Source organism: Apus apus, chromosome 5 (genome assembly GCF_020740795.1).
Source record: "Apus apus isolate bApuApu2 chromosome 5, bApuApu2.pri.cur, whole genome shotgun sequence".
Classification (NCBI taxonomy): domain Eukaryota; kingdom Metazoa; phylum Chordata; class Aves; order Apodiformes; family Apodidae; genus Apus; species Apus apus.
In genome coordinates this window covers 48,049,942-48,069,553 of record NC_067286.1, presented here as the reverse complement: position 1 = coordinate 48,069,553, position 19,612 = coordinate 48,049,942, and the positions used below count along the sequence as shown (strand labels likewise).

Genomic DNA, 19,612 nt, shown 5'->3' with positions numbered 1-19,612 from the left:
CTTAAAGGACATTCTATCCCTTACTTAAAATCTGTGCTCAAATTTGGGCATAGGGCAATTATATTGATAGCATAGTTTCCTTATATTAATTTCAGTAAAAGCTAAGTGTGTTAAAATATCTACAATTGTCTTCAAGCTTTGGAGAACTGTTCCATTGTGTGCCACCTGCCTCGACAACACTGCAACAAATCTTTTATGTGCGTTTAGTTATTTCCTCTAGGCACTTTGCTTTTAAAACACTTGCTGTGCCTCAGTCATAGGATGCGGTCAGTGAACTCCTACAAGTGGTGCCTGGCCCATCAAGGGCTCCCCACACAGCAAAGAGCAGCAGCAGCCATGGCACCCTTGCTCTGGACAGCACTCTCTGTGGCCCTGCCTGGGGAAGGTGAGCTGTGCTGTAGTGGAGGGATTCACCTGGCCAGCAGTCATCCGCATTGTTAAGAAAAGAACAATGTTACCTTTTTATGTCCAGGAAGCTTGGTGCTCCTGCTGGCAGGGACAGCTGTGGGCAGCTGCTGTAGAAAGGAGAGCTGTCCTGATGTGGTGGGGTTGGTGCGGGGGTGCTCTGGGGACTTAACTGAAGAGGAGGGGTGCAGGTGGCCATCAGGTACTTCCTCACAGCCTTCCCTCTACTCCGGCTCGCTGGCACTGCAGGTTGTTGGCCTGGGTGCTCCACACTCCTATTGCCTACAGTACCGTGTGGCTGCTCCAGGGCAACAAAGGAAACAAGGTTAAGAGGATCATGCTGATGTTCTTTCCTCTTTATTTTCCTGCATCTGTGCCTTCAACAACGCTTGTCACAGGAGATGCCTCTCAGAGGCCATTACTTTTGGGCAACCTCTGCGCGAACAGGGGGCAAAACAAAAGAGGGACCTGGTGCTGGCCTGAGTTCAGGGAAGGGCTTCAGGTCAGGCAGGCACTATTGTGTCACAGGTGCCCAAGAGCCCACTGTGACCACCATCCTGCTGGGGGTCTCACAGGAGCTGTCATGGTCACCAAGCACACATGCATAGCAAGGGCCAAGCTTCGTTAACGGGGGTACTCGCAGGCCAGCTCATTGAGCAGTGCGTTTCCTGGTGGGGTGAGCTCTGCATGTGAGAGGATTTGGTGGGCAAACCTCCCTGGTAGAAGCATGAAAGCTGCCCGTTGTCTGGCCAAGGCTTTTCCAGGTTGATGCATTAGCTGGGGTAGCACGTTGTTATGGCTGAGTAAAAAACATAAAGCCTTTAGGTTTTTAGCAGATGGCTTTGGGAAAAGGCATATATTTTGCTGTACTGTGAATTCAGTAAATATTTTTGACAGTGATTTGGAGGGTTTTTTAAATTATTTATTCCAAATTGCTTTTTTCTCACTTCCTCTGAGAGAGCGTGGGCATGTGCTTTGCTGACATTTTGCCTTGTGAAGAGAATGTGAATCTTGAATCAAATTGACCTATTTTTAACATAAAATTTTAGACCCTTACTTGAAAGTAGAATTGCTATGATGTTATATTAGTTTTAAAAACAGAGGCATTAGTGCAAATGGTAACTTGAGAGTTGTTTAATGAAAATAAGATTTTCTTTACACTTATTTCTTATTACCTTTAGCACATCAGGTCCACCCATTTGGCCAGGAAGCACCTTTTTCAAGAGAAATGGAGCCCTTCTACAAGGTAGGTGATGGATACTACATCTTAGAGTAACTGTTGTGTTTATCAAATACCTCTTGCAAATTGCACAACTTTTGTAATATTCACTGGGCAAGAAGTAACCAAATGTTTTTTGTCTCCTTTAACCTGTCTCTTTTATTGCGCATCTGGTGCCTTGAAAATGACGATTTACTGCATACAGTGAGTGTAGTCTACGAAAACTGCTGCATTTTTTGTTTCCTCCCATTATTAATTTGCTTACTGTAAAATATGGCAAAGGGTGTATTTTTTTCTTTTTTTTCTTTTTCTTGTTTCCCTTTGTGTGGATAAAATGTGCTGAGAAGGAAATGTTCCAGGAACACTCCTTTTAGCTCTGTGGATGGAGCAAGGTTATTATTTGAGAGTGATCCTTTCTTTTACTCCCTAATTGTGCTGATAGCAGAATGTACCCAAAGGTAGGTAGCAGTGCTAAAATGGGGAAAACAGTGGCAAAGTATTTGCCTCAAGATACCTGCCCTAATTGAAGTGTGCTTGTATTCATAGAGAAATGTTAAATATCTTAGGTTGAATGGGCAATATAAATGGAAGTTATATGACTGCTGTTTTGATAGGTGTATATTTTCAGTCTACCTTACCAGACTTTTAAAAATCATTATTCACTGCTAAATGTGTTTATGTTTCTGCCATTGAGTGCATACAACTACCTTCACACTTAATGGAAGTGTCTTGGGATCATAGAAGGCTGTTTCCCCAGACTGCATGTGTTTGTCTATGGTGCAAAAGTAACCTACACCATTTAGGATGCCTTTATGGTCTTTGCCAGTATTTTTCTATGAAGTGTGTTCTCTGGAATATTTATCCAAATCACCTAGGATGGAGCCTTACTCAGAACTAGGCTCACAAGCAAACAATTGGCAGGCTCATCTTCAACACCCCAGAGTAATCCAGAATCTGTAGTTTACCCAAGAAAGTTTTTCAGCTCATGCCTTGTACATATCTAAGAATTTGCATTGTCATTTTCTGTATTATCTATGCTGAGATTTGTTCAAATGAATTTAGAATACATGAAAGCATTCAGATTATTTCTGAACATTAGGAGATGGTATAAATCGTAGAGTTTGGCAGCTTTTGGCTTTAGTATTAATAGGATGGGTCTGCTGCCTTTTGTAAGGAAAAAAATAAACTATTGTGACTGGGTATGCTTGATTCATTTTCAGTTGTTCAACAATTCCAGCTTTAAATGTGTACCTGCACATATACAGTCTTCATAATTCAGGTCCATAGAATGTAAACTACTCTGTCAAATCTGTATGGCATAAATGTTTTACCTCTTCTTATGATGCAAGATACCCAAAAATTAAGAGCAGCTACTTTATAGTCCTTCCTATCTCAATTGTTGCTTAGTCTTTTCCAATAAAGAAGAGCATGTGGCTCTCCACCCTCTTCTCCTCTGCCTTCCACACTGGGGGGGGGGGGAGCAACCCTAAAAGCCCCAAACATTTGCACATACTAGACAAACAGAGAAAAAGAGAGAGATGACTACTAAACTAACAAAGCCTAACAGACCTTAACTGCATTAGCATTCTGCTTTGCCATTCCAAGTGGAAAATGCAGCCAATTTGAATTCTAGTATGCATGATACAACTGAGGTTGGAAGGATGAAAGAGTGTGAAGAAAAACCTCATTAGAGTAATCTTTTAACACTTCTTGATTTTAATTTTAAAACAAAAAAATAACCAAGTCTGTCTGTCTTCTCTTTCTTGCTTGCTTGGTTACTTGCTTGCTTTCTGCCTGTCTGTCTTTCTGTCTTTCTTTAATTTTTCCCTACAATGAGCTCTTTCACATACAGGCTTCAGCAGGTTGCATGGAAATAGTGCATCCATCTTTTTGCTGCTTGTCACTGTCTTTTTCCAGAAGACCTGTGTAGAAGAATGGTAGCAGACACAGGGAGGTGTGAGATGAGGGTATGGAGGCGTTTGTCTACTCCTACCTTACAGGACCATCTTAAGTGTCTTTTTCCAGTGCTTATATCCAGCTTAATGCAAAAAAGCAAATGAAAAATTTACTCGTTTCTTGTTTCAAGTTATAATACTGCTTTTTGATTGGCAAAGGGTTAGGTAACAAAGGAATTGAAGATTATTTTTATTTGAGAAATGTTTTGATGCATTTGAAAAAAATGTTCATTGCATGGTATAGACAATAATACAGAACAATTCTGAAATATGATATTCACTTGCACTTGTCACACCTCATTTCTTCTGAGCCGTTAAGGCAAATGCTCCTTTTCTGGTTTGGGGAATGAAGAAAAAAAAATCCTGCCATGTAAGTAGTACTTTTTTTAGCCAAGAAAGACTTGTAGACACTCCTGGTTTCCATTCATTTTAGACTTGAACTATTTGGCAAAGTAATACTAACCACTGTAAAGTGTTTAACATATCTCTCTAGAGAAAGTGACTGAGATACCACTTATCTGTGTACCTCAAAATAGCAAAGGAAGAGAAAGGGAAGCTAAGCTAGTCTATGTCTTTAATGTCTTTGACTTGAGCAGGCTTAATTCTCTGTTCCTTTCTGGCTATCCGTGCATGTGCTTTATTGAAGAACTCTGAATAAAATATATATATGTTGGGGTTTTTGCCTGTGATTTTATTAGATACAAGGTAGCTACCTCCGTTTCATTTTTGAGGATCATCGTGCTCTATTTCCTAGTATTAACGCTCTAATCAAAACAAACAATAAATTTACTTCTTTTTGTTGAGTAAGTGACCTTCTCAGGTGTTTTTTTAAATGCTGAGCTCCTTTTACTAGTTGATGATTGCTCCTTATATCTTATTCTTTTTGGTCTTCTCATGGAGTCCTATGCAGGGGACTGCATGGGAGCAGTAGGTAGGAACTTCAGCCTTACATGACTGATACCCTCTCAAAACTTAGTTGTACATCTGTGGAGACTGCTGCATTCTACCCTTCAGGATTCCCAGATAAAGCAGGCTTTTGCTCTTACTGCTTTATTTTTGTTATTTTTTGTTATTTGTTCTTATACATATTGTGGTTTTGCTTCAAATCACAACTTAATTTTTTAAAACCTGCTGTATGGAGAGCTTGTGTTCACACTGTGGGGTTTTTTAATTCTTAGCTGTCATAACATCAATTTTTATTTAATGTATGATGGAAAAAAGTCTTTACAGTAGAAAATATTTAGATATACTCTAAACTCTTCAAGAATTTGTGCTGGGTGAGATAGGTGGGGACACAATCACATTAACTTCAAGACCTTGAAATTAATGCATCATGTTCAAATAAGGTCAGTTTTGTTGCCTCTGCTCTCGTCTTGGGTATTAATCTCATGTTACAGACTTGAGGGTGCAGTTGCTCATAGATCAATAGTAAGAATAAAACTATATTTTGCTTTCATTATATCTAACATTCTCCCTGAATAAATTAAAAATACATGTTCAAGTTAGCTTTTAGCAGCAGTCTCTGAAGTTGCAGCTGCTGAGTGCCACCTGTTTGGTTTTGTTTCTTAAAGATAAACTTTAATTTTGAGGGGAAAAACCCCCAAACTTACCACTCTATTTTTGTCTTATTTGCTCTCACACTTCAATAAATAAATGCCATGCACTGCTTTCTTGTATGAGCATGGTCTTCCACATTCTCTTCTGGTGATCAGTACAGTTTAAATCTGCTGCCTGTGGTTGTTAAATCAAAGATATAAGCTTTTGCTCCACAGATCCTGTAGCCCCAGACTCACACCTGTGAACAGAACTGCAGCAGTCAGTAAACTGAATTCAGACTTCGTGCCTTTCCTTTGAAGCCACGATTCTCTTTTAATTAAAATGGGAAAAAAAGATTGGCAAAAATTCCTTCCCATTTGCAGGACATGGAAGTGGAGGAGTGAGGAATCATGTGTGACCTCCAGTCCCACTTGGTTAAGGGAGTCTTCCCTAGATCTCAGAAGCTGCTTTGTTCTCTCTACCATCAGCTACAGGGAACAGGCGTCCTCATACTCCAGAACAGAGCAAGTGATAGGATACTTACATGGGGATGACTTGGCCTCTCATCCTCTGGGAAAGCCTTGTATGACGCACATCTGTCTCCAACATTTCCAGCAGCTCTGGCGTGATCTGCATTGGTCCAATTGCCGTGGTGTAGCTTTCACCACCTGTGATGAGGTCCAGCAGGAAAGAGTTGGAAGACACTGCTTTCACAGGGTCAGGTTTCGCAAAAATCAGCCTAAGAAAGTTTGTCACAGAGCAGAAATGGAAACTCTGGGTGCTGCTGCTGCAAGAAAGGTGTCAGCCCTTGATACCCTCAATCTAAGATGGTGGCTTTCACTTTTTACTGAACTAACATGATAACTGGCCTTAACGTGGGACTTTAAGGAAATCCAAAACACGTGATTCACTTCATTCTTGGATGAGAATGGTAATTTATTTAGATAGCAAGAAAATGCCATCCCTCTTTCTGAAAGTTGTTTTGTACAAAATGTGGACAGACCAGACCTGAGAAGTCCTACAGAAAAAGGTGGGCAACCAGCTCATTTATGAACACATGCACACATTTGAACAGAGATCTTTTTGTTTTCTAATAAGCATGAGGATCCTTGAAATGACCAAGCAGTTAATTTAATCCCTTGTCCTTTGAGTAATTGTGTAAAGTGAGAGAGCAGATTTGGGACTTAACATTCCAAGTGTTAGCTATTAATAGAAGCACTTGCTGAGGTGGAGGTAACGTAGTGGGGAAGAGGTAGAAAAGGGGCAACTGTTAGCTGCTTTCCCTCGTGAGAAAGCTAAATGAGAATCATCCCCTCTTATAAATGAAGACATCAGCCTGTGGTTTATGTCAATAGTGACATTAGGATAAAAATATAACAATAGGCACTAGTTTCTTTGACAGTTATTACTGTCCATACCAGCTACTCAGTCTTTTCTCTGGAGAGGTTTGGGAGGAGTTGTTCTCATTACCTTCAAGATGGAATTTGACAGCAAATTCACCTAGAGAAGACTCCTGTGTGCATGCAGCCACACAAGTTTTCTCTCTAATAATGTGAAAATTTGGGATGTTTGTCAGCACCCACCAGCAAACACCCGATCCTCTTTCTTCTGTTGCAAACTCAGATCATCTGCTCTTTCCACTGCACAAGCAGGACAGGTGCAAGCTCTGGGCATGTGGGGGTGTAGCCCATCCTGGGACATGAGGTATCCATACCTGCTAGTGCTAAGGAAGGTGAGGAGAGGAGGAGCAGTGGAGAGCTGAAAGCCCAGAGGATTCAGTAAGTCTTGTGTGCATTAAACTTTCACAATTGCATGTCTCACACCTCAAAAGGAAACAAAACTTTGAGAGAATGCTCTGTTTTCTTCTACTACCCAGAGGTGCAAAGGAAAACCAACATAGCAAGGCAGCATAAATATTACAGATAATTTAATACTATGTAATATTTAAATGTAATGGTGATCATAGGAAGAAATGCAAAAAGTGATGCAAGAAAGTCCAGCCTTGGGATTGGTAGACTTTAAGTACTGTGACCTGTAACACAACCTTGGGCAAGATCTTTATGCCCAAATGCAAATAAAAATTATTTTCCTAATGCGTATCTGGGCATCTCGTGTTCCCCAATAATCTGAATACTGTTTTTCCTTTGGGGTTATAATTCCATGACTTTCTGCTCTATGTAATAAGGATACTAATAGTACTTCTTGCTGCCCAGTGCTGTCTGCAGAATATTGACTCTGTATCTATATTCTGATGCTCCACCAATGGGAAGACCTAAAACAGAGGTAACCTAACTGTAAAAAGCAAGTGCTGTTTGTTAGCTTTTGCAGGGAAGTGTGCTAGATCTGGTGGGGTTTTTTTCCCATTGAAGTTTCAATTAATCTCCTTACTCTTAGAGGTACACTTGGAAATTGACTCTTTAACTCCATATACTACTGTTTTGTGTGGAGATCTGGGGTTTTGAGTGTCCAGTTTAGTTAAATTTTGGTTAATCACCAAACCTTTTTAGTTCAGCATGATTTCCCTTCAAATTTTGGTTCTTCAACCTCTTTGGTTCCACCCTCTTTGAAACTGGTGACAATCATGCTCTGTGTTTGCTGGTGACTTGGCTTTGGTTAACCTACTGAATTAACAGCAAAGTTGTTTTATCTCCTCGTTGCAATAAATCACTTTCATACACATAACATTATTATTTAAATCAGCTCTTTTTTTTTTTTTTTTCTTTTCCCCTGTGAAGGGTACCTGACAATCTCTTCAGGAGTTTCTTCTCAGGAAGATGATTCATGTGGTGCTTCCTTAGAGACCAAATAGTTGAATAATTTATTTATTATTAGCATTCAGTGTGTTTGCAGTGGTATTATTGAAGAAGTAAAATTAAGTCAGAGGGATTGTGCAATGTGTCCCTAAGGCAGAAATTTGAACAGCAGAGCTCTCCTTTGTTTAGGGGAAGTGGGGCTTTTCGGGTCCTGAGGATGCTGGTAAGGGCTAGTGTTTGTGAGAGGATTTTTAAATGGCCTTAACACTGTGTATTCAATAAAAAAATCCTAGTGAGAGACAGCATTTTGCTGTGATTTATATAGAAATGGTCACTTTGGTGTGACATTTTTAGCTCTGTATTCTGTGTAGGACTTTTATATACAGTGCTATGCATTAGCTGTGCAATATGTAGATAGTCTTTTTATTCCTATTTTTCTAGTTGAGTGTGTAAGACGATGGCAAAAGCTGTAGTATGAAGTGTCTGAAGTGTGGTCTGTTAACAGTGATGTTAGAGCCATTAGTAAGGAAATGTGACTGATGGCTGTTGATATTCTCTGTGACCAAAGTGTCAGAGCTACCTTTGGCCTTCAGAAGTTGAGAAGGAAGAAAACTGAACTGCAGTGGCAGGTCTCACTAATGGTAGATCACATTGCAGAGTACACCTAGATAAGTTTGATTTTGCTTATTTTGTAACAGTCCTGCATAGTGACTTTGAAATTATTACTTCTGAGTCACTCAAGATGAAGTTTGCTGGCTTTGTTTACTTTCCTTGACAACTGGAGAGCGTGGGTGAGTGCTGCAGGGCGAGTCCTGCTGAGGTGCTGACCTTGGGCAGAGGAGAGAATACATCTGTGTGTACCCTCCTGTTTTACCTTCAGCGTCAACTGTTGTGTGAGCAGTGGCAGTAAAACAGCACTTTGCAATACACACTGAAGGGAGAAATAACTGCTGCTACAAGTCCCCACAATGCCGGCTTGTCTGCCTTAATAACTAGTGTAGGGTAGGAAAGGCAGAGGAGGCTACTTAAAGCATGGAGGAGGTGAGGAGTGGATAATCCTTTCCCAGACAGAGTTCAGTGCCAAGGTAACCTACAGGTAGTATTGCTCAAAGGATGCTGCTAAATGTCCTCAGATATGTTCTTAGCTTCTTTTCTGGTTGGTCCTGTAAGTGATGTGCTTGTGGCTTTGCAGTTTGAATGCTGGAATCTACTTCTTGTACATCACCAATAGCTGATCTCAGGTTTTTTTAGGAAAAGTATTTTCTGTGACTGATCCTTCTTTACACATCAGTACAGGTGCTTTTATCCAGAGATGTGTCCCTTTCCACCCCCTCCTCTCCCCAGAAACACATATGGGACTGACTGACATATGGAAAACTACTGTGCTGTCCTTGGATTTCAGGTAAAGGAAGATGTAGACTAGATGCATCAAGAGAAATGGCAAGTTCCTGTTTTGTGTCTTTCTCCTTTACCAGGTCTACCATACATCCAGGATTCCTCTAATGTTTTCCTTTCCCCACTAGGAGCTATAGTCTGCTCAGACCGTAGAGTTGTTTGACTGCGCCCAGGGTTTCTGGGTGTTGGCAGCACAGTGAGAGCATCTCCTAAGGAGCTGTCAGATAGCTAGGAATTCCTGTGACAATCGACAGTGACAAGTCTGGCAGGAGTTGGTGTCAAACCTTTTCTGTAGGTGGAATTTACCTCTGGTTATGCTGGGGCTTAGAGTAGGAAATTTCAGTGGCCTGCGATACTGTGCCTGTGATTATGTACTGCCTGTTAGATCCCATTTAACAACAGCATTTCCCTGAACAAGTCACTGTTAGAAACTAATGGTGAAATTTGTACAGTAACTGGGAAAATGGTAGAGTATGTAAAGATTTATTTTCCATAACTGTGAAATTATTGTGATTATTCCCATCAAAATATCTGGACTGATGAGCTGGAGCATATGCTCTGTGCTGAGAGCCTGTGACTGTTAGGCATTCCTGAAATGCAAAGGTAGCTGATATTAGAAGTCATCTTGGCTTTCATAATTGTGGAGTCTGAGAGCACAGCTACAAGAGAGGCTTAAACCTGGGCTTTTCATGGGGAGTACTAAAATAATAATATTGCAGTTGTGTTGCTGTGAGCAGTGTTGGTGATGTACAGACTGCTATGAGCAAGGGAAAGCTGTTGTCAGGTTGGGCTGTGCCTTGTCTGCATGTCACATTCTTGAGGCAGACCTATATTGAGAGAATTAAAACAGAAGCTCTGGGAGTTTTTAAGATGCTTTCTTGCTATGACCTGCTTATGTGATGGACAGTTAGAGGTTTTTGGACTCCTGGGGAAAGCAAAGCTTCATAACTAGTAAACAGAAGAAAATGATGGGAAAACAATTATGGTGATCATGTCCAAGCAATGTTCATGCCTTGCGTTTTTTGTATGCTCTCAGGGTTGGTGTTATTCACAGTTAACATTGGCAATAATTTTTCCTCTCCAACATGCTAAGAATTTCTCCCTGCTGGTCAGAGCAAGTCTCTGTGCTGTTGGTTAAAGATTGGTAAGTTTTTGTTTCTGTAAAAGGCATTTCTTAAACAGCTAGTAGAAATGGCAACTAATGGAAATGGAATATTTGCTTCTTTATCCTGCAGTTTATAACTGACTTGAAATTTAATTGGGACTTTGAAGGAGGCAGGATATTTTTTTTTTTCTCTTATCAGTATAAGTGCAGTGTGTTCAGAAACCCCAAAGCCAAATCTAGGGCTCTTTTTGGGGTAAGCAGTCCTTCACACTCCTGGTTTCAAGCTACTTGAAGTACACCTGCCAAGGAGTAGACTGTGAACATAAACTACTGTGTACAGCACTTCTTCCTTGCATCACTCTCCTTTTGTAAAGGGAAGTTGCATCCAGGTCCTGAAGGATGAACTTTTCCAAAGGAGTGCTCTCTAATCCGCAGAATGAGGTAAACTCATTTTCTTACAAAGGTAAACTTCGGAAAGAGTCCATAAAACTTTCAGGCTCGTAAAAGAATTTATCCTCTTTAATGCATTTAATACTGATCACAAATTAGCAAAGAGAATATTAGTTTTATTAAAATGATTTTAGGACAACCTCTGTCAATTTGGAAATACTATTATAGGAACCTTGGCTTAACCTCACATTATTTCTTTTAGCTTCCTTCTTCTTTATAGGTCAAAGTCTCACAGTGGTTGCAATTGCATACAATAAAGGTAATAAATTCTCTTTCTCTCCAACAATATTTATTTCTCTGTCTAGCCCATAACACCACTGTCTAGTGCATGAGAAGGATAAGGTGAAATTAAAATTGTTCACATTGATAGGAAATTCCAATCCTGATTTTTACATATATGCACAATTTCAGTGAAAATTCTAAGAACACTTCCTGCACATCTTTCATTTTCATATTTCTGCAGTACTTCATTGCTTTGCAGCTTTTAAACATTATTTATCTTATATAAATACATATGTTGGTTTTTTTTTTTTAATAATAAAATATGATATGCTGCTTTGTGAACCACATGTTGAGTTTCAGCACTTGGTTTCTGATACTTCTGATGAAGTAAGTTGTTTCTTCTGAGAAAAAAAAAACAATAAGTTGTTTCTCCTGGAGATTTAAAAGTAAAATAGCTAAGGCCAGACCACCTGATCAGCTGTGTGTGTACAAATACATCTGTGCCTGTGTGTATATTTAAATAAAAGCATTTAAGCATAATTATGTGCAGTTATCTAATGTGTTGAACATGTACAAAGAAATACACAGTTATGTAGAAAAATATCTGGTTTTATGCTAGAAATTTGGTGCAGCTGCCCTGTTCTCATATACTCTGTAGCCCATCCATAGAGGAAGAAATGACCTGTAAATGTGTTCTAATGTTTTTCTAGGAAACATGGATATTTACATTCATGTTTGGAAATGTTTTCTGTGTCATCCAATTGCTAGGCTTGAGATATCAGTACAGCAAAATACCAAGTTTCACGTTTTGTGTGTGTGTGTGTGACAAGTATTGTCCTTCCTACCACCATGTATTGTATCTCTCCCCTTTTTCCCAGTTTTTTTTGTCTAGAAACATTTTCTTATCACTAGTATTTTGTGTTTCTTTCAGTTCTCCCTTTTGGTCCTTTGGAGCAAACCTGAAGTTGTTCCCTTAGTGATTTTCCCTCCTCTCTCCCCTTCAAGCAGTTCCTGTTTTGATTACTGCAGTTGACATTGCTAATGCTTAAGGCAGTTTGGAGTTAAAAAAGCAAGTGCGTTGTAAAGTTGGTTTTGTTTGTTTAAATAGTTAGTAACTTAGCTGTCTCCTTAAATGGGTTACAATATCTTGCACATATTCATCTGTTTCTGCACTTCGGTGCACAGGAAGCCAGTGTAGTATTTGTAAGAAGATGAAGCCTGAAACATGTGAACTGGTGTCTGAGCGAGGCTTTGACACGACTGGTGCAGAGTACAGCATTGACACTTGCTCTTGGTGCTTTGGACAGTGGTAACCAACCACTGATGAAGCAACTTGGAGATTGCATTCACTAGTCCTTGTTCTCCTGGGGGACTTTAACTTACCAGATATCTGCTGCAAGTACAACACAGCAGAAAGCGGGCAATCCAGGAGGTTTCTGGAATGTATAGAAGATAACTTCCTGCTACAGCTAGTAACTGAACCTGCCAGGTGTATTGCCATGGTGGACCTACTCCTTACGAACAGGGAAGGGCTGGTGGAAGATGGGGTGGTTGGAGGTCGTCTTGGGCACAGTGACCCTGATACGATACAATTTTCAACGTGGTGAAGTTAGGAGGGTCATCAGCAAAACTTCTACCTTGGACTTCTAGAGGGCTGATGTTGGTCTCTTCAGGATGCTGGTTTTGAGAGTCCCTTGGGAAGAAGCCCTCAAAAACAAAGGAGCCCAGGAAGGCTGGGCTTACTTTAAGAGTGAAATGATGAAGGCACAGGGGCAGGCTGTCCTTGTGTGCCGAAAGAGGAGCCGGCGGGGAAGAAGACCAGCCTGGCTGTGTGGAGAAGTATTATAAGAACTCAGAAACAAAAAAAGAGTGTATCAGCTTTGGATAAAGGGGCAAGTGAATCAGGAAGTATTAAAGGATATTGTAAGGGCAAGTAGAAAGAGATTTAGAGATGCAAAAGCTCAGCTAGAACTTAATCTGGCCATCTCTGTAAAGGATAATAAAAAATGCTTTTATATATACATTAATAACAAAAGGAGGGTCAGGGAAAATCTTCATTCCTTATTGGATGAGGGGGGAACTTAGTACTGGAGGACAAGGAAAAGGCTGAGGTGCTTAACACCTTGTTTGCCTCAGTCTTTAACAAAAAGAATAGCTACCCTCAGGACGACTGGGCTCCTGAGTTGGTAGACAGGGATGGGGAGCAGAATCCCCCTCATGTAATTAGGTACCTACTGCATCACTTAGATCCCAACAAGCCCATGGGTCCAGATGGGATTCATCCTAGGGTGCTGAAGGAGGTGGCAGAAGAACTGGCTAAGCTGCTCTCAATCATTTATCCCCAGTCCTGGCTAACCTGGGAGGTCCCAGGTGACTGGAGGTTGGCCAGTGTGACACCCATCCACAGGAAGGGCTGGAAGGAGGATGTGGGGGACTATAGCCCTCTCAGCCTGACCTCGGTGCCTGGCAAGGTTATGGAGCAGATCATCTTGAGTGCCAGCAAGTGGCATGTAGGAGACAACCGGGGTATCAGGTCCGGCCAGCATGGGTTTAGGAAAGGAAGGTCCTGCCTGACCAATCGCATTTCCTTCTATGATTGGATGACCTGCCTAGTGGATGAGGGGAAGGCTGTGGATGTGGTCTACCTCGACTTCAGCAAGGCCTCTGATGCAGTCTGCCACAGCATTCTCCTGGAGAAGCTAGCAGTGCACAGCTCGGACAGGTGCACCCTTCACTGGGTTAAAAACTGATTGGATGATCGAGCCCAGAGAGTGATGGTGAATGGAGCTGCATCCAGCTGGTGTCTGGTGACCAGCGGTGTCCCCCAGGGATCAGTACTGGGCCCAGTCCTGTTCAACATCTTTATTAATGACCTGGATGTAGGGATTGAGTCCACCCTCAGTCAGTTCACAGATGACACCAAGGTGGGAGGGAGTGTCGATCTGCCAGAGGGTAGGAAGGAGCTGCAGGAGGACCTGGATGGGCTGGGTTGATGAGCCGAGGCCAATGGCATGAAATTCAACAAGATTAAGTGCAGGGTCCTGCACTTTGGCCACAATAATTGGCCCCAAAATGCTACAGCCTGGGGGAAGAGTGGCTGGAGAGCAGCCCAGCAGGGAGGGACCTGGGAATACTGGTTGACAAACGGTTGAACATGAGCCAGCAGTGTGCCCAGGTGGCCCGGAAGGCCAATGGCATCCTGGCTTGTATCAGGAATAGTGCTGCCAGTAGGAGTAGGGATGTGATTCTCCCCCTGTACTCAGCACTGTTGAGGCCTCACCTCCAGTACTGTGTACAGCTCTGGGCCCCTCACTTCAGTAAGGATATCGAGGTGCTGGAGCAGGTCCAGAGGAGAGCAACAAGGCTGGTGAAGGGACTAGAGGGAAAAATCTTATAGTGATAAGTTGAGGGAGCTGGGGTTGTTTAGCCTGGAGAAGAAGAAACTCAGGGAAGACCTTATCACTCTCTTCAACTACCTGAAGGGAGGTTGTAGTCAGGTGGGGGCTGGACTCTTTTTCCAGGCAACTAGCAACAAGGTAAGAGAGCACAGTAGCCTCAAGCTGCTCCAGGGGAGGTTTAGGTTGGATATTAGGAAGTACTTCCTCCTGGAGGTGATTAGACATTGGAATGGACTTCCCAGGGAAGTGGTGGTGGCACCATCCCTGGATGTGGTCAAGGAAAGGCTGGATGTGGCACTTAGTGCCATGGTCTAGCCAATGTGGTAGTGTTAGGTCATAGGCTGGGCCTGATGATCTTAAAAGGACTTTTCCTGCCTTGATGATTCTGTGGTTCTATGACATGAGTGCTCAGAGTGCTGTTTCATACAGACAGTGCAGTCTACTTAAATTGGTATTTAAAATACCCAGCAAACTCTTAATATCACTACACCATCTGTTGAACAGCTTCATGCTGGAAGGCAGAAAGGAGAAGGGGCAGAACTGGATGGAAACAGAACCTAGTGAGGACACTGCTTACAGGGTCAGGACTCCCTGGCATTTCTGTTCAGTCGCAATGAGACTAGCAGAGCTCCAATTACTTCTGAAGAACAGGATCGAAATTTACTGGAAGATTTCTGAAATTAATCCTTCTGAAATTTTGTTGCTAGGATCAGCAGTTACTCTCTTGCCAGACTTGCAAATGCACGTAGGTCATTGGCATTGTGATTTATTTTGTAAACATTACATGATTTCACTGCTATCTTTAGAGATGCACCCTCTGTCTACATGTAGTGTTTTTCTTGAAGAGTGACACACATGAAACTCTTCCAGATAGCCCTGAGTTTCCATTCTTCAGAGGACAGTGAGCGAAGATTAAAAAAAAACTTGGATGAGTTTTTCACCGCTATTTTACCTTCTCTGTGACTAACTATGACAAATCTTAAATGTTGATTTTGCAAGAGGAGGAAAATTACATGTAAACGTCTAGCTGAGATTTGTTCAGAAATCTACAGATTGGGTAAAATAGCTTAAGATGATCACAGAATCATCGGAGTTGCAAGGGGCCTGTAGAGGTCCAGCCTTCCCCCTGCTAAAGCAGGATCCCCTAGAGCACATTACACAGGACTGCATCCCGGCAGGTTTTTAATTTCTCCAGAGAAGGGGACTCCACAACCTCTCTGGACAGCCTGTTCCAGTGCTTTGTCACCTTCACAGTAATGATGATAGTAAAGTACCAGTCTAAAGGCATCTCTCAGGTTTTTTAGTTTATCTGAACTAATAGAGGTGTGGTATCAGTACTTTGAATGGAATAATAATCTTTTCCACTGAAGATGAGGTTAAAATAGTAACAAAAACTGTACCTTAAAACAGATTTGTTACGTGAAAACAGATTCTAACATATACAGTTCCTCTAGATGTTTTATTCAGCTGGTAAACCTGTTTTATAAGCTGAAATTCTTTTCCAGATAATATCCTAGGGGAGTGTGCTCTATAAGTCTGACGGGAGGAGGGACAGCTTTATAGACCTGAGACAGTACGTGAGGAATCTTAAAACTGCTTTTTGGAACAGCCTGTAACCTGCAATTTGGGGCACACCCAAGTGTTGCGGTGGCTGGCCCAAGGGTCCTGAGGGAGGAGAGGAGCTGCAAGCTTCAGCAATTTGTGCTGCCCATCTGCTGCCTTGGAAAACTGGTTTGAAAACAACAAGCCATGATTTCGTTTTGAACTCTTAACTCACATGAGCAACCGTGTCTGTAAATATGTAACCCCTCCTCCACGCTTTGCATGCATTTCAGATTATTTTACATATATTACTTCACAAATAATTTGATGAAAATTGGAATATTCTTATCATAGGACATGAATTGTGTGAATCACTGTGTGGCAACTAATTAGCATCATGGGCCTCCATTTTGTGCTAGTTAAAAGAGCCACCTGCAGTGCTGTTTGGGGCTGCTGGTTGTGTTCACCCAGTACATTTGCGTGAAAGTGCAGCACCCAACACACTTGAGGCATTGTATTATTACAGGTGTCTTTTTTCAACACCTCAGGTTTCTTGGATGCTTCGTTTAGGTTGTGTCTTCAGTATTTAGTAACCAAAAATTGGGAAGTGCAATGCCATTGAATTTACACAGGAAGCCAACAAGCTGAAGGCTGAAGAAGTTCTCCCATGCTGGCACAATGTTTGGTCATTCAGAAGCAAAAAAAGCCTGTGTGATAAGTAGCTTTAAGTATGCAGACTGCATGCAAAATAGTAAATGAGGATTTCCCACTGTCCTCACTGGTTGGAGAGCAGGGGTTGCCTTTGGCCAGGAGGCTGGCCACTTAGCGTTACATGGCAGGGAGCTGCAGTTAGCCATCCTTGGGAAGGTGATGATCCTCACCTGGCCTGTGCCGGAGGGTCCCTGCAAAGGGGCAGAGTGAGGTGGCCCTTGAAAAGAAAACAGTTTCTCGGTTCCATCCGAGTGTGAGCAGCTACTGTTTTGAAAAGAGTCAATTTGAAAAGCAATATTGAGACCTGTGAAATGAGAAACTAGGTGATGAGGACTAATTGGAATAAACTGTGGTTAGTGTTAAAGATGTCTTTAGAGATGCCTCATTGCATCTGATTCACCTGTCTGAGAATTTGCATGTACATTTTTCTCTGTTTGGATTCCCTGAGCTGGCAAGAACTGTTACACGTCAAGCGTCAGGTTTCCTAAATGACTCAAGATTTAGCTAATTCTCATGAATTCAGGACAAATGCTGAAGATTTTGATGTGCTGTTCTTGTTATACCAAAACAAAGATTCATCCCAGCTTTTGCAGCACTGCTTTGTGGTGGTGTTTTCAGAAATTGTATTTCTGCTATGCTTGCTGAACCCCGTCAGGCTGCTGTTCTGCCATAAGACATGCTGTGGACAAAGCTGACTGTCAGTTACATTTAATTAGCTATTGGTAGTGATTTGTCTACCACAAGTAGAGTATAGCCTGGGAAAAATAAGAAGCTGTCTCTCCGTGCAATTTTAAGTCAGCTCTCCTGCTACGTGTACTCTAGGATGCAGTTCCTCTTATTATGTAATCACTTAATCTTTTTCTTACATTAGTCTCCTGCTTTGTTCAGTGTATTAACTGTGGAAAGTGAGATTTGGGGGACTACTGCAAATCCACCAAAATGTAGAATTTCTTAGCTTTTAAGTTCTTCACCTTTTGCTGGGTGGAGTTAAGTTTGGAGCTTTTTGGTTCTGCCACCTTCATGACTTTCATTTAGGTTAGTTAGTTGTATATGTAAGAAAATCTAAATTGTTGGTTCTGCCCTGCTTTTCCATGCTGCATGCCAGTTCTGTATGAGCTGAAATGAGTTTGTTTATCTGAGGTGATTAAAAAAAAATATTTATAAGGAGCTCTTGAACACCCATTCTAAAAAATGTAATCTACTCAAATAGAGACTGAGGTATCCATTTAACAAAAGAGATTATTCTGCTACTCAGGGGTTTGTTTCTCTTACCTCTGCCCATTACACATGCTGGTGTCATTATTCATTTATTGAAATGGAAACTCTGGGTCAGTTTCTGCAATTAAGGAAAACTATTTGCATTTTTTAGGACCTGATCATCTGGTTACTCTGATCGAAGCACAGTATATGATACCTGTGTTTATTCGGGCCATCATTTTCTGTAGGTGTCATGGCACTTTGCAGAAAATAAAAATAACAGACCTCTGCCCTGGAATGTCCAGCATCTAAATGTAACGTGTCTAAAAACAACCACTTTCCCCCCCCCCGGAAAAAAAAAATAATGACGTATTTTCAAGAATTATAAATTACTTTGATCATAGTAATAACTGAGCAGTTGCCACATACAGCACTTCACATCTAAGTGCTTTGAAGCCTTATCTAATTAAATCACACAGACTCCTTTTTGAGGGTTTGGGTGAGCACCAGTACCCCTGACTTAAATGGCAATTCTGGGCATCTTCTTCAGGGCAAACCTGTGCCCATCAGGTGTGGCAGGACCCACAGGATCCCTGATCCCTCCTTGATTCCTGCATACTTTCTTTAAAACCCACATTGAGAGAGTTTCCTGTCGTATCTAGAAATGTGCCCCAGTATTAATAAATATCTGCCTGTATATTTTGGACACTGAGTTTTGGAGGCCTGAATGAATAATTGTATGGTCTCTCAGTTTGGTAAGAAGTCTGCCATTGGTTTTCTTTGGTGGTGGTGGACATTTGCTGCAAGATTGCTTTGCAGAAGACCAGAAATAGGAAGGTGGTAAGGGAAATGAAAGTCCTTCTGTGCTTATTTGTCCAAGTGAGAAAGTGCACACCAAGACCAAGGAGTGCGGAAAGGAACTGGGGAATAACAGATTATCAGGGTGAAGTGGTTGTAAATCCCATTAGTACTTCCATGACCCACAGGAGTGGGTCTTTTTATCTCTGATGATCTGTCTGTCTCTCCACTGCAGGCCTGGCTGCTCTTTAAGATCTGGGCTAGGTTCCATGTGACAAACCCCAGTGACACTGCTGTGGGTTCCTGAACTTTTTGCATGTGAACTCTGAAATTTTGGCAAGGAGACTGCATTTCTCAGGTGGTGTTGCTCAGGTGTCTGTACTGGCAGCTGGGGCTTGCACATAGGTGTGTGGCTTGCTCTGTCCATACAGCTGTTGGAACAGTCACGTGAGCAAGTTTGTCATTTCCTGCGGTATTTTCTCTATTTAAAGTACTCGAATTACAGAGTACTCAAAGTTCATGCACTTTGGAATTGAGGAGACTGCCCTGGAGAAACTCTCCAGCTGCAGCTGAATTAATGCTAACCAGGGCCTGAGGATTGCTGGAAACAGAAGTGCAGATGAGGGGCTGTGGAACCTGGCAGTTTCAGAATGCAAGGGTGGGGTGGCTGGGGAGCATTACCTTATCTAAACGGTAATTTCTGTTCTCTATGTTAATTAAAACACATAGTTTACAAATGAGCATTTAGGAAAATTTTCGGATTATATTTTCCTAAGGGGATGTTCTGGAAGTAAATTTCTAGTTGTACATACCTGTTCAGTGCAGCCTCTTAACAGGGAACCTGTTTTTATTATGTTCTTACTAGTGCATTTTGTCTTTCAAGGAAGGAACAAAACCATGTTTGTCAGATCAGTAGAGGTTAACAG

The 19,612-nt window shown here is 41.7% G+C and overlaps 1 protein-coding gene across 3 annotated transcripts in view; it reads left to right on the top strand.

Moving 5' to 3' along the window:
- FOXN3 (forkhead box N3) overlaps nucleotides 1-19,612 on the top strand; it is a 209,941-nt gene that overhangs the window by 132,736 nt on the left and 57,593 nt on the right. For all 3 annotated transcript variants that reach the window (XM_051620661.1, XM_051620663.1, XM_051620662.1), the window contains exon 5: nucleotides 1,587-1,651. In XM_051620661.1, the coding sequence (XP_051476621.1) occupies nucleotides 1,587-1,651 (65 nt within the window). The remainder of the gene's footprint in view (nucleotides 1-1,586; nucleotides 1,652-19,612) is intronic.